Source organism: Gobio gobio, assembly GCF_949357685.1.
Source record: "Gobio gobio genome assembly, chromosome: 1".
NCBI lineage: Eukaryota > Metazoa > Chordata > Actinopteri > Cypriniformes > Gobionidae > Gobio > Gobio gobio.
The window spans coordinates 11828748-11844635 of record NC_137097.1 but is presented as its reverse complement, the minus strand read 5'-3'; the positions used below and the strand labels follow the sequence as shown (position 1 = coordinate 11844635).

Genomic DNA, 15888 nt, shown 5'->3' with positions numbered 1-15888 from the left:
CTTTGAATAATCATGCTAGTAAAACTAAATGTGATCTGGTGATTTAAATTATGTTTGCGCTTTCACTAAGGAGTGCCGCTTTAAATGGTGTTTCCGCTTTAAATAATGTTTGCGCTCTCACTTTGTAGAGTGCCGTTGCGGCAGCGCGTGCACTTCAGATGATCAATGCAATCAGTCACAGTTCTCATCACAAGAAAGCGTGTCAAAATGACCAGTCAAACTGTCAATGTTTAGCTCATCCAAGAATTTTAATTCTGCATTTACTCCCTCTCATGTTGTTTTTGCGCGTTATGCAATCATTTGAACGTTCGTGTTTACTACAGTGTCTACTACAGTCCATGTTTACTAAATCCATCCATTCATAAAAAGGTTACCGGGCAACTGACGAGTAGTAGGCCTACGTTTTAGCCGATTTTCTCACACTTTGGACTTTGAACCCTGGCTAACAAGCGAATAGTGTCCGGCCGCTGGCGCCGCGAGCTCGTGCAGTGCTGTCAGAGTCAATCCGTGCATATATAAGAAAACTTCACATTTTGCAGTTTATTTAGTAATTGTTTAAGGCCATTTAGCGATTTCAATAATCATAAAATAACACACAGCAAAAAGTAATTTCATGTGCTCTTGGGGGCCCCCTGGTGGCCAAGGGGCCCCTAAGCAGCCGCTTAGTTCGCTTATGCCTTGGGCTGGCTCTGTCTTTATGGATCTTGTTTTGAGAGGAAGGGGTCATTACCTCTTGGCAGGTGTAAGCCTTCTCTCCTGGCAGGTGTAAAGGTGATGATACACAGGGCAACTTTTTGAGCAATGTTGCCGGGCAATGTTGCCATCCAACAAATTTCTATCTGGATACTTTAGATCGGTCGTGAGCCCTTTCTCACCTGGTTGCCCTTTGATGGCAACATTGCCCAGCAACATTGCTCAAAAAGCTGCCCTGTGTATCATCACCTTAAGCCTTCTCTGCAGTGTGAATTCTCATGTGGCCTTTAAGATATTCTTTTCGAGTGAAACTCTTTCCACACTGTTGGCAGGTGTAAGGCTTCTCTCCAGTGTGAATTCTCATGTGGCCTTTAAGATGCGCCGTTTGAATGAAACTCTTTCCACACTGAGGGCAGGTGTAAGGCTTCTCTCCAGTGTGAATTCTCATGTGGCCTTTAAGATGTTCTTTTAGACTGAAACTCTTTCCACACTGTTGGCAGGTGTAAGGCTTCTCTCCAGTGTGAATTCTCATGTGGCCTTTAAGATGTTCTTTTTGACTGAAACTCTTTCCACACTGTTGGCAGGTGTAAGGCTTCTTTCCAGTGTGAATTCTCATGTGGACTTTAAGATGCGCCATTTGAATGAAACTCTTTCCACACTGTTGGCAGGTGTAAGGCTTCTCTCCAGTGTGAATTCTCATGTGGCCTTTAAGATGTTCTTTTAGACTGAAACTCTTTCCACACTGTTGGCAGGTGTAAGGCTTCTCTCCAGTGTGAATTCTCATGTGGACTTTAAGATGCGCCATTTGAATGAAACTCTTTCCACACTGCTGGCAGGTGTAAGGCTTCTCTCCAGTGTGAATTTCCGTGTGGATTTTAAGATTTTCTTTTCGAGTGAAACTCTTTCCACACTGTTGGCAGGTGTAAGGCTTCTTTCCAGTGTGAATTCTCATGTGGACTTTAAGATACGCCATTTGAATGAAACTCTTTCCACACTGCTGGCAGGTGTAAGGCTTCTTTCCAGTGTGAATTCTCATGTGGACTTTAAGATGCGCCATTTGAATGAAACTCTTTCCACACTGCTGGCAGGTGTAAGGCTTCTCTCCAGTGTGAATTTCCGTGTGGATTTTAAGATTTTCTTTTCGAGTGAAACTCTTTCCACACTGTTGGCAGGTGTAAGGCTTCTTTCCAGTGTGAATTCTCATGTGGACTTTAAGATGCGCCGTTTGAATGAAACTCTTTCCACACTGTTGGCAGGTGTAAGGCTTCTTTCCAGTGTGAACTGTCAAGTGGACTTTAAGGTGCTGTTTTTCAATTAAACTCTTTCCAGGCTTTTTTTGTGAGGAAATCTTTTCAGTCTGTGAGCAACTAAAAGATTTTTCTCCAGCTATGGAATCATGATGTTGCCCATATGGATCTTTCTCTTCCATTTTATTTAGTTCTTGGCTCTCCACTTTTAGTGCCATCAGATCTAAAAGAGACAAAAAAACAAGTTAACCCTAGTTCAATGGCACAAAACAACAGACAAAGACATTAAACCAGAAACATGTATGTTACATCCTATACCCAGAAAGCTACAGAAAGAGGGGTTACATTTCTTTAGGAAAATGTACAAACTCTCTTTTCATCATGTTTTGATTCTATGTGTTCAGAACACTGCCACAGTTGTTATTGAAGTGGTTTGGAATATAGGGATTTGGGGAAAATATCTAATTGCAATATTACGACAGATATTATGATTGCGATTCTATTTGCAATTTAATTTTGTTAAGTCAAGCTTCAGCTGCACACCCTCAAAGTTAAAGGAGTACAACATACTACTGTACAACAAAGGAGTACAACATACTACTACCATTACTGGAATTCCTCTGCACCAATATACCTAAACTCGCTTATTCAGACTTACACACTTACACTTGCGGAGTCTGCACAGACGGAGAGAGTGAGGAGACGAGCGGTGAGAAAGTAGGTCAAGTGCATAACAACGAACACCTGTGTCTGATTACAGTGATTGACGCGGAGAGACCGGATAAAAGCCGCTTTCCAAACACTGTGAGATGAGAGAGAGCTGGAAGGACACGCGAACGAGACACGAGAGAGAGAGCGAGACGTTGCAGAGAGGAACTGCCGGAAACAAACCGTTGAGAAAGAGTTTAAGTTTAAATCGTGCGATGTGCACGTATGTTTGCTGAATCAAAGTTATACGACAAATAAAGAGAATTCCGTGTCCAACCCAGCTGACCCCTTGCCTTCTTCCTCTCACACCCACGAACCGTACTACACTGGTGCCGAAACCCGGGAGGAAGAAGAGGGACGCCGCAGTCATGCAAACTCCGCCGGTAGCCACGCCATTGGCGAGCCTTGTTTAGTCGCTCGCGGTCCTACACCAGGAACACCATCAGGCCCTGCTGGACATGAGGGAGGACCAGGAACGGCGCTTCCAATCCCTCGTCAGCGCCCAGCAGGAGGATCGTGAGCTGTTCCGGGGCTGGTTGAGCCAGGAGGTTCGGACCGAGGTACCAGCCACTGCTGCAACGCCGCCCGCGCAAGTGCCATTATTGAAGATGGGGCCCAAGGGCGAACCTGAAGCCTTCCTGGACCTGTTCGAGCGATGGCCGAGGGAACAGTGGCCAGTGAGGCTCATCCCCCTCCTGTCCGGAGAAGCACAGCGGGCGGCGCAGCAACTTCCGGTCCAGAACCTCCTCCAGTATGATGACCTGAGGAGGGCCATCCTTCAGCGGGTCGGCCTCTCCTCTCTTCAGGTCGCTGGATCTGGGGGAGAGTGCCCGGCCCTTCGTGTTGGCTCAACAGCTCCGGGACGCGTGTCGCCGATGGCTGGTGGTCGAGGGAAGCGACGTGGACCAGATCATCGACCAGGTGGTGCTGGAGCAGTTCGTGGCGCGGTTGCCACGAGAAAACCCAGTGCCACCGGCCCGCGTCGCTGGACTCGGCCATCCAACTGGTGGAGGACCAGATGGTGGCGTTCCAAGGGCCCTTACCAGCGAGCCCTTACCAGCTGTCTCTCTTCCTTCTTCTTTTGTTTCCCCTCTCCCTCGCCTTCTTCGGCGAGACCTGTCCCTGCGCCTAGGTCCCGCCGGGGCCCACCACCGAGGCCGGTGGCCCGTTGGAGATCGGGGGAGGCGTCGACCGGTCAGGGGGCCCCGCCCAGAGGACCGGGATCCTGGGATGCGGATCGAGCGACCGGACCGTTCCCACCGCTCTCTCCGCGCCAATCCCTTGACCCGCTTCCCGCCACTAGGGTGGCGGGGAAGCCTGGGCCGGCCTGCTGGCGCTGTGGGGACCCGGGGCACTTCATTGACCGGTGTCCGGTGATGGAGGTGGGGACTCTGGTCCGGGTCCCCGACGCGCCACAGGCTGCCCCCGATCAAGCCGGGTTATACCAAATACCTGTGAGTATTAAGGGGGGTACATATCAGGCTTTGGTGGATTCCGGCTGTAACCAAACCGCAGTGCATCAAAGCTTGATACAACCTGACGCATTGGATAATGGCCGCCTGGTTACGGTAAGGTGTGTGCACTGGGATGAGGTGCAGTACCCATTGGTGCCAGTCACAATCCAATTTCGGGGCGAAAAACAGGTTGCGGTTAGTCCCCACCTTCGACATCCGCTGATTTTGGGGACGAATTGGCCAGCATTTGGGGCTTTATTGGGGTGGATATGTGCGGATGTCTCCTGGGGGAAGAAAGGGCGGGGGAAGAGCACGGTCGCGCAGCTTGGGGAAGCCGAGCCGGGACCATCCGGGACTGGGTCAGAGGAACGGAGCGCGGTAAACAGGCTAATCCTGTCGGAGCGTGATGATTTTCCTCTGGAACAGTCCCAAGATGAGACGCTCAAAAACGTCTTTGAACAGGTCCGTTCGATCGACGGCCGGCTTCTTCAACCCGCCCGGCCGCTCTCTTACCCTTATTTAGCCGTGATTAAAGATAGGTTGTATCGAGTAACCCAGGATACTCAGACAAACAGAGATACAACCCAATTATTAGTACCGAAGAGCCGCCGGGAAATGCTCTTCCAGGCGGCTCATTGTAATCCCATTGCTGGCCATTTGGGTCAAACAGGCACGTTGAATCGTTTAATGGCCTGATTTTTTCTGGCCGGGCATTCACGAGAATGTGCGCAGGTGGTGTGCCGCTTGTCGTGAATGCCAGTTGGTAAACCCACCGGCCGCTCCAAAAGCGCCATTGCGCCCTCTACCTCTTGTGCAGGACCCCTTCGAGAGAATTGGTATGGACCTCATCGGGCCGTTAGAACGATCTGCACGGGGGCACCGCTTTGCATTAGTGATAGTGGACTATGAAAAGCGATACCCAGAAGCAGTAGCTCTCCGCAACATTTCGGCTAAAAGTGTGGCGGATGCGCTGTTTCGCTTAATCTCCCGGGTGGGAATCCCGAAAGAGATTCTCACCGATCAAGGCACAGCGTTTATAGCCGACTGTACAACAGGGGAACCCGACTGCGAGAATTTACACCGGGAGAGAAGGTACTTGTGTTATTGCCCACGTCCAGTTCAAAGTTACTCGCCAAGTGGCAAGGACCGTTTGAGGTCACACGACGAGTGGGGGATCTCAATTATGAGGTGGTGCAAACGGATAGGAATGGAGCACATCAGGTATACCATCTCAATATCTTAAAAAAATGGAATGAGGCGGAGTCAGTGTTGCTGGCGACGGTGGTAACCAACGAAGATGATCTCTGGCCAGAGGCGACCCGCCACCTTTCAGCGACTGATGGACAAAATCCTTCGGCCGCACACTGCATATGCCGCTGCTTACTTGGATGATATAATCATCTATAGTAATGATTGGCAGCGGCATATGCAGCATCTGCGTGCGGTGCTGAACTCGCTGAGAGGGGCGGGGCTGACGGCCAACCCGAAGAAGTGTGCGGTTGGGCGGGTGGAGGTCAAGTATCTGGGCTTCCACTTAGGGCACGGGCAGATGCGTCCCCAAATTAACAAGACAGCAGCTATTGCAACCTGCCCGCGTCCACAGACCAAAAAGGAGGTGAGGCAGTTCCTGGGGCTGGCGGGATATTATAGAAGGTTTGTCCCTAAGTATTCGGACCTCACCAGCCCGCTGACTGACCTCACTAAAAAAGAGGCACCAGATACGGTCCAGTGGTCGGAGCCGTGCCAGCAGGCTTTTACCCAAGTTAAGGCTGCTCTGTGTGGCGGGCCGCTTTTGCATTCTCCTGATTTCTCTTTGTCATTTCTGTTGCAGACGGACGCGTCGGACAGGGGGCTGGGTGCGGTCCTGTCTCAGGAGGTGGAGGGTGAGGAGCGGCCGGTGCTGTACGTGAGTCGGAAGCTCTCAAAGAGGGAGACCAGGTACAGCACCATCGAAAAGGAGTGCCTGGCAATTCGATGGGCCGTTCTCACCCTCCGTTATTATCTCCTGGGGCGGGAGTTCACCCTCTGTTCGGACCACGCCCCCTTGCAGTGGCTCCACCGCATGAAGGATACCAACGCCCGGATCACCCGTTGGTATCTAGCTTTACAGCCTTTTAAGTTCAAGGTGGTCCACAGGCCGGGTGCACAGATGGCTGTGGCTGACTTCCTCTCCAGGAGGAGGGGGGGGGGGGCGTGGTTTTGCGGAGTCTACACAGACGGAGAGAGTGAGGAGACGAGCGGTGAGAAAGTAGGTCAAGTGCATAACAACGAACACCTGTGTCTGATTACAGTGATTGGCGCGGAGAGACCGGATAAAAGCCGCTTTCCAAACACTGTGAGATGAGAGAGAGCTGGAAGGACACGCGAACGAGACACGAGAGAGAGAGCGAGACGTTGCAGAGAGGAACTGCCGGAAACAAACCGTTGAGAAAGAGTTTAAGTTTAAATCGTGCGATGTGCACGTATGTTTGCTGAATCGAAGTTATACGACAAATAAAGAGAATTCCGTGTCCAACCCAGCCGACCCCTTGCCTTCTTCCTCTCACACCCACGAACTGTACTACACACACCCTCCAGGAGCTTACGTTCTGCCAGTGAACGACGCCTTGTGGTGCCATACCAAAGAGGCATGAAATCACTCTCTCTGACCTTTTCCTGGATCGCCCCCACCTGGTGGAATGACCTGCCTATCACAATTCGAGCAGCCGAGTCTGTAGCCATTTTCAAAAAACGGCTAAAGACACGTCTTTTCCAGCAACACCTGACCAATCAAGAATAGCACTTAACATTCTATTCATTTTCTGTCTGTCTAATTTATTTATATATATATATATATATATATATATATATATATATATATATATATATATATATATATATATATATATATATATATATATATATATATATATATATATATATATATATAAAAAATTGTTCTGTGTGAGATGATCTGAAACTTGTTACAGCACTTGCATACTGTTGCCTTTGACTGTTTTAGTTGCTTCTATTGCTCTCATTTGTAAGTCGCTTTGGATAAAAGCGTCTGCTAAATGACTAAATGTAAATGTACTGGAGTGTGGATTGCCTACCTGATGTGTTGCAGAGTCTTGCCGTCTTGCACTGAACAATTTTGAATGCGGAGAAATCTTCGAAGCACTACAAAAGGCTGTGAGTGAACTTCTTTGAGCGATATTTATCGCATGATGAGATGATAATGATGATACGTAACGAAGTTTGAATCACATCCTGAGTTTGATTGATTATGTTGCTCTGCAATCAACATTTCAGTTTGTTAAATTCTGTGGTCTTGAAGTGGATCTCACTCTGTTCAGTATTATTATTGCGTTGTGGCTTCTTATTGAAAACACTTTTTAAGGGAAAGCACTTATGTGCCCAATGAGCATCATTGGAAAAATTAATGATGATGAATTCACGAGTGCAAAGGATGATGCCGGTGATACAATGTGCCAGTAATAGTCGTGTCACCATGTCCAGCATTCCAGAAGAACAGAGGTCAAAAGCAAATCAAAGAGCTTGACTTGGATAAAGATGACCTGCCAATGGAAAGAGTACTTGGTCTGCACTGGTGCATTGAAATTCACCTTTAGGTCATTCATAAAGGAACGTCCACACAAGATGTGGCATGTTGTCTGTGGTTAGTTAAATCTATAACCCTTTGGGGTTTCTTTCACCATTGACTCTGCCTGTAAAACAAGTGCTCCAAGAAATGGGATGATAATATTCCACAGATCATCTCTCAGCCAGATGGCTGCCGTATCTGCACTGTATAGCAGCACTGAAAGTAGACCGGTGTATTGACCGCATGGATGCTCAAGGTCAAGGAGATGCTTATGCAGTTTGTGAAACAAAGAGGGCTTTACCGGCATCTACTTGTGCAAAGAATGCTCCAGGCACTGAATCAAATAGATTTCATACAGCATGAAAGAGGAAGGCCAAAATGGGTGCCAAATCATTGACTGCTGATGATCTCTTGAAAGCAGAAATTCGCTATTATCAGCAAGAGATTTCCTGATGGACGTCCAGTTATCTTGTCCAAGGACCAGGCTGTTTCTCAACTTATCTTGAAGTATGCACATTAGCAACTGGGCCACACAGGAAGAAATTAGTTCTCCGTAGGCATTACTGAATAGCTAACGCTAATTCCGCTTGTTGGAAAATAATCTCTGTGTTGGAGAGCCAAAAATGTCTGACTTGCCAACAGCAGAGAGAGTTTTACCTGATTTACCGCCAATTTACAAACGTTGGAGTTGACTATTTTGGGCCTATTGAAATCAAGAGAGGTCGAGGAACTGTTAAATGCTGAGGGGTAATTTTCACCTGCATGGCAAGCAGGGCTGTTCATCTTGAGATGGCTTATGCTTTAAATACAGACTCCTGTATTAATACCATAGGACAGTTTATGTGTTGTCGGTTTGAGTTTCCCAGTTGAGATCAGATAATGGTATGAGCTGAGCGGGAGCTGAGGGAAGCAGCAACTGGGTTAGAATAAGATAAGATCGAACCATAAGATCGAACGTGCATTGTCATCAAGAGGACTTAAGTGAATATTCAACCCTCCTGCCAGGTCTCACATGGGTGGAGTTTGGGAGAGGCTTATTCGGCTTGTGAAAAGGTGTTGAATTCAACCATTAGACGACAATCTATGAGTGATGAAAGCTTTCCAACTCTTCTCTCTGAGATTGAAGCAATTCTTAACGCCCGTCCCATTACAAAAGCCTCTGACGATGTGAATGATCTTGAGGCACTTCAAGTTTGGACTCAATGATCCAAACTTTAAATCAGAATAGTAAGAATGCAATCGCTTTAGACACAGCTTTGGATGCAACCAGCTTAGTGAACTCTGTACATTGTTCAGTTCTGGCAAAAACAGAGCTTGTGCAGCCAGGCAGCGAAGAGACGGCATAGTCGCAGATCAAACCACCGCTCTTCCGTTCTGATTAGAACATTAAACAAGACACCATAGTCAAATGTTTACCGGGAGCCAGAGTGCCTGACATCAAAGCAAATTAAAAAGTGCTATTGTAATGTAAATTTTGAACATAAGATTATATATATAACTAGTGTGTTCATTGACCGTAACCTTGAACAAGTTCTCAGAAACTTCAAGGTGGGACAGCTGAAGATCAACTAAGGAGTTTGTTACTGTGTTTTTGTGTTATTGGCCCTCACCCATTGAAATGAGAGTATAAAAGAACGAGTGAGGGGCTTTGGTTTTTGATGAATGATCATTCATGGAGTATCTGGCAAAGTACTCCAGGCCTGTGCCAGACAGCTTGGTGAGGTCTTTACAAAGATCTTTAACCTTTCACTGACATTAGCCATCATTCCACCCTGTTTAAGATCTGCTACCATCATCCCTGTTCCTAAGAAAGCAACCACAAATAACTTGATAATTGGTGTTAATGCAACCTGTCTGTAATCGTTCATGATCAAATCCAGCCTTTCCTCCACCCTGGACCCACACCAGTTTGCATATAGACCAAACCGGTCGACAGAGGATGTGTTCAACATAGCCCTTCACACACGGCACTTAACCATCTTGAGCAGCAGGGAACCCAGAATGCTCTTCGTAGACTACAGATCAGCGTTCAATACAATTATCCCAGGGTTTCCAGTACGCAAACTGACTGAAGTGGACCTCTCTCCTTCCATTTGCAGCTGGATAAGGGACTTCATCACGAACTGCCCAGAAACTGGCCCTCACCTCTCATTCACCATCACCCACAAGGTTGTGTGCTGAGCCCTCTACTCTACTCCTTGTACACATATGAATGTACTTCCATCCATCCTACCAACAAAATCATCAAATTTGCAGACGACACTATAGTGATTGGACTCATCGCAGGAGATAATGAATCAGCCTACAGAGATGAAGTTTAGAAACTAGGGGTGTGGTGCTCTGATAATAACTTATCTCTGAAAAACACATGCTGACGATACTCAGCTCTATATTTCTTCACGCCCTAAAGAAACTTACCAATTCACAAGATTAACGGAATGCATAGCTGATATAAAACATTGTATGACCGGTAATTTCCTGCAACTCAATTCAGAAAAAAAATGATTTTTTAATTATTGGACAAAAAAGCTCCACAAGTAGTAACCTAGAATACTGTCTAACACTTGATGGCTGCTCTGTCAAGACCTCGTCGTCAGTGAGGAACCTGGGTGTGCTCTTTGATCCCAATCTTTCGTTTGAAAGCCACGTTTCTAGCATCTGTAAAACTGTATTCTACCATCTTAAAAATATATCTAAATTACGGCACATGCTCTCAATGCAAAATGCTGAACAGTTAGTTAATGCGTTCATGACCTCAAGGTTAGATTATTGTAACGCTCTACTGGGTGGTTGCCCTGCTCGCTTAATAAATAAACTCCAGCTGGTCCAAAACGCAGCAGCTCGAGTACTTACTAGAACCAGGAAGTATGACCATATTAGCCCAGTTCTGTCCACATTGCACTGGCTGCCTATTAAACATGGCATACATTTTAAAATCTTGCTTATTACTTACAAAACACTAAATGGTTTAGCTCCCCAATACTTGAGCGAGCTCTTAACACATTATACTCCATCACGTCTACTGCGGTCTCTAAACTCTGGCCAGTTGATAATACCGAGAATATCCAAATCAACTGCAGGCGGTCGATCCTTTTCCTATTTAGCTTCTAAACTTTGGAACAGTGTTCCTAGCATTGTACGGGAAGCAGACACACTCTGTCAGTTTAAATCTAGACTAAAAACACATCTCTTTTCTGTGGCATACACATAAAACACTTTTTCAATGAAATGATTGTTAGGCTGCATTAACTAGGTCAGCCGGAACCGGGAACACTTCCTATAACACATGATGTACTCGTTACATCATCAGAAGAATGGCATCTACACTAATGATAGTCTCTCTGTTTTATCCCGAGGTTTACTGCAGTCAGCCGGATCCGGGCCGGATCCAGATCAGATGCTGGACCTGCGCCCAGAGAAGACCAACGCATGACCCTGAAGTGTCTGCAGAGATCGTGATTAGACTCCCCCTGCAACTGCCTCATCGACACGGCATCCTCAATAAACCCGTCTCCAGCGTGATGACTCTGATTGTTCGAATATTACAATTTAATAATACTTAAATCGATATGTCATCCGCAATAAACCCGTCTCTAGCGTGTTGCCTCCGGTCCTTCGATATTTCCTATCTATTATGACCTCTGACCTGTAAAGTTGCCAGAATAATAATAATAATAATAATACTACGCTGTTTGTTAATTGGCCAGAGGAGAACTGGCACCCCGACTGAGCCTGGTTTCTCCCAAGGTTTATTTTTCTCCATTAGGTCACCTGATGGGGTTTTGGTTTTCTTGCCACTGTTGCCTCTGGCTTGGCGTGCTCAGTTGGGGACACTATATTTTTCTAAATTTTTCAACTAAATATCTAATTATTAAACTAAATTAACCATATAAACTTAATTACTGATCTAAAGCCCACACTGTCACTGTATGATAATTGAAATGAACTGATGACATCACCATTTTCTCCAGAATGGCTATACAGCTTAATAAAATTATGCTGCATTATTTTCCTGTTTAACACTGTAAAGCTGCTTTGAAACAATCTGCATTGTTAAAAGCGCTATATAAATAAAGTTGACTTGACTTGACACTTTAAAGACGAGCAAATCTTTGACCTCAGGAGGCGCAGCGTGAAACCAGCCCCACTCTATATCAATGGAGACTGTGTGTAGAGGATCCACACCTTTAAGTTCCTGGGAGGCCAAATATCCAACAAGCTCTTTTTGCTGTGCTTTTTTGATAATTTCTGAGATGTTGCAGACAAAGACTGTATTTCCTTAGAGTCCTCAGGAAACATAATTTAGACTCTAAATTGCTGGTGTCCACTATTGGTGCTACCAATATTGAAAGCATGTTAATGTACTGTATTACAGTGTGGTACTACAGTTGTACGGAGTGTTTACAAAAAATAAACATAACTGGCTGTTCGCTACTCTCCCTGGAAATCATTTCTTGCTCCCACCATCTCTCAAAGGCCAGCAACATCACTAAGGACACATCACATCCAGGGCACCACCCGTTTAACCTTTTGCCCTCAGACAGAAGATACAGATCCTTAAGATCAAGGACCACAAGACTAAGGGACAGCTTCTTTCCAGTGGCATTCCGGACTCTAAACTCAAAATGCCAAATATATAAAAATATCACCAAGTGAACACTTTAAATATTAGGACTGAAACAAATGCACTAAATGAGAGGTTAATGTGAATACTAAGTCTGTAATGGTACTGTATATTCTACAGTTTATGTCTTGTGGTAATGGTTATCTGGTTATATGCATGTCTTTCAACCATCTTTCTGGAGCAGCTCTCCTAATTTTGTTGTATGCAAATACAATGACAATAAATTATTTCAATTCAATAAATGCTTTCAATTCACTTCAATTCAATTGTCAGAACCCCGCAACATTTTTCTCAATGGCTTGAGGCCAGAACTGTCAGCAGTGAAACTGAGTTTCATCGTATGGGACGAAGCCCATCTGGACCTGATCAGAACACATGCAGGGTTCGCAAAATCGCTAGCCCGACGTCCCGGGGCTAATGTGTTTTCCAGTTGGGCTACGAAAATGTATCACTGCCCTGCCCGACGGGCTATCTTAAATAGTGAAATAACATTCCTTTCTTGATGTGCGTTTTCACTCTCTTGACTTGTTATTTAAAGGAAAATTACAAATCGCGGAAGTTTTGATCATGCCGATTTGACCGCAGGGAAGTTTAGCTGATCGGTTTCACACCGCACATACAAGTAGGCTAGTGCGGAGAAGCTGTGCGTATGGAGAGCAGGAGCAGCGTGTGCCCGTTGTGCTTTCACATTGGCAGCGTTTGCCTCACGCAGCTGAACCGCAGCTTGTGTATTTTAAATACAGACAAGTTTTGTCCATTCTGTAACTTTTTCACCTGTTCTCCTCCGACCCCTGTCTGTCTCGTGCTTTGATTTATGATGGGCAGCATATATCTGCTGAGAATGCGGCCGTGTTCCCCTCTGTCCCAAACACATATGCATATAACATGCTGTATATAGGTAGTTTACATGATAAAAGTAACCTTGAAGTTAAGATATGCCTAATCTGTTAACATAAGTGCTGCTTATGCTCTGCTAACGCGTAGGGTGTGTGTGCGCGTGTAATGCGCGGTTCTATATCCACCGATCAAGCGGGCCAAGTACAAAAAAAAACATTCAAATTATTTGTGGGTAGATAGGAGATAAATCATTATTGTGTTTGTTACATGGTAAAATTTCATGGTAAAATTCAACGAATGTGCATTACTTTTTTACTTTCATTTTCAACTCAACCTCAAAGCAACATTTTCAACCAATCAAGGAAAACATATACCTAGAAAACCTCCTAGTGGTCATTATATAAAACAATATTAAATATTGTTTAATAACTTATGCAACTCTGTAAAACATGGTGTGCATATGACAGTAAACTAATAAAGCCTATATCCAGTCTTAGCTTGGGTTGAACATATTTAGTGTTGTGTGTTCAAGAAGCTGCAATGACGGATAAAGTGGCAATGTAAGATTGTGTTTAGACTATTAAGGAAATGTAATTTTGTCAAAGAACTTACTACTTTACGTCTATTTTTGTGTTGCTGAATGAAAAAGATTGCATGCACAGTAGAGAAAACTGTCAAAATCGATGACACTTCGATGTGTGTGTGTCGATGTGTGTGTGTGTGTGTGTGTGTGTGTGTGTGTGTGAGAAAATGTTAAGAGACGCATAGATTTACACCGGTATTTCAGTTCTGCTTACCTAAAAAAGACAGGTCAGGATAGAAGTTCATAGAAATTTCAGTTTAGTTAGAACCAAATACATGTTTGTATTTTTGACTGATATTTCGACTCCAGTCCTATTTTCTACATAAAAATGGTTACCATCACGACTGAAAATGACGTTGATTTCATACGCCAGTTCCATAAACAATTAATTAACATCAAGTCACTTATATTTCAGATGCAATATCGACTGTAGGAAAAAGCACTTTAGTTGCTAGTAATGTTGAAATGAATGTATTTTGAGTGCAGATTTAGAGATGAAGGCATTTTTAGTTCATCATATTTTTGTCAGACATGGTTACTGGTTTAATTAAGATATTTTGTACCAAAGTAACTTAAAGGACAAAACACAACAACAACAACATGAGATCAATTTGTGAAGGATTACCTATGTTTGCTTTAACAATATGAACAGACATGTTCTGTCCATATGAGAACATATTAGCATTTGTTCTTAATTGAACAAAATATATCTACACTAATTTCTTTAGTCTGGCAATAAACATAAATTATTGTTTTTAGGTATATAATTGTCCGGACCTCGGCCACTGACGAGGGTTCATTTACTGGACCTCAAGCAATTTTATTTGAAGACCCCTGAACTAGATAAATGGTGTGTGCTTAATTTCACAATAAATTAAATAGCAAAAGAGTGTGATGAATACAGATTTTATTTCTATAATTGTGCATTTCATTTGCTTAATTTAGTTTATATATCCTTCCTGATCTTGTTAATTGTTGTGATGGGAAGGGAATCTGCTGATACTCCCAGTGCACTTACATATTTTACACTTGTATGTATATATCTTTACAAAAAAAGAAGATATTGGGTTATGTTCCACAAAATATTTTTTCAGGCCTCTTTCGTATTATTTTCCCTAATCTAATGTGTGACATCGTAGTAATGAGTATTTGTCTGGTCATGTGATGTCTACATGTCTGTCCACATGAGGAAACCTACTTCATGAAAGATAAAAATGCTTTAATTAGGAAACTCTTCAAAAATATCACTCATTTCTGTTCAGCTTTGAGAATGAAACCAACCTGTTGGTTCCTCATGTTTGACTCTCAATGTGTCGTCAAACTTTACGTCTTCACTCTCCTCTTTAATAAACGCCATCTTTGTTTGTTCCTCAGTTTCTTCATGTTTCACTCTCAATGTGTCGTCAAACTTTACGTCTTCACTCTCCTCTTTAATAAACTCCATCTTTATAATAGTGTCACGTGGATCTCGGTCGCTTCTCCTGGAGTTTTTCTGTGTGTTTGTCCTGTTTAAGATGAGAATAATTAACAGAAATAGAAACACATCCCAACTAAATCTCTGAGTGTCTCACTCAGCTCTAGTTCAGTTACTGGTAAAGGACAAAAACTCTCATAAAACTGCCCATAAAAACACTCAATCACACTACAAATTATTAAGAGCACATATTATATAGTATGTTTTGTATTTATACACTTATGCTTTACATTTATGATTTGTAGATTAGATCAAATAAACTACATTACCATGAAAACATTAACAGTTGGTTTGCAGAAGTTGTCATAATAAACGTTTGTTTGTTCTCATTGCATTTACACTGTTTGACCAGCAGGAGTCGTCAGTGTTTGAAGTGATTCGACTCAGTCAACTGAATCAATCGCTACACAGAATGATTCACTGTTACAGGGTTTTTCCTGCATAGAGAATTACAAGGGCGGCCACTTCCATCAAATTTCATGCCTGGATTAGACCGGACATGATAATTAAATAATCAGAGATAAATATCAGCGGCTCATGATCCTCCAGTAATCATTCTAATATAATGAGTCATCTAAAGCATCCCATAGCTTAGTGTGATCGACAGAGAAATATATACATTGTTAAATTAAAGTTGTTGTTTTTTTACTTTTAAAGTCTATGGTTACGTATTTGATTTGACCGA

At 43.9% G+C, this 15888-nt stretch overlaps 2 protein-coding genes and 1 long non-coding RNA gene across 3 annotated transcripts in view; all 3 read right to left on the bottom strand.

Moving 5' to 3' along the window:
* LOC307131184 overlaps nt 1–15888 on the bottom strand; it is a 403239-nt gene that overhangs the window by 111907 nt on the left and 275444 nt on the right. The window lies entirely within an intron of this gene.
* LOC307131170 (uncharacterized protein) overlaps nt 1–15888 on the bottom strand; it is a 129203-nt gene that overhangs the window by 81204 nt on the left and 32111 nt on the right. The window lies entirely within an intron of this gene.
* LOC307135558 (uncharacterized protein) overlaps nt 1–15888 on the bottom strand; it is a gene marked incomplete at its 3' end in the record, with an annotated part of 31164 nt that overhangs the window by 6707 nt on the left and 8569 nt on the right. The window contains exons 2-3 of the mRNA XM_079832128.1: nt 15011–15234; nt 1762–2163 (exon numbers count right to left, since the gene is read on the bottom strand). Coding sequence (XP_079688254.1) covers nt 1762–2163; nt 15011–15173 — 565 coding nt within the window. The 5' untranslated portion in view covers nt 15174–15234. The remainder of the gene's footprint in view (nt 1–1761; nt 2164–15010; nt 15235–15888) is intronic.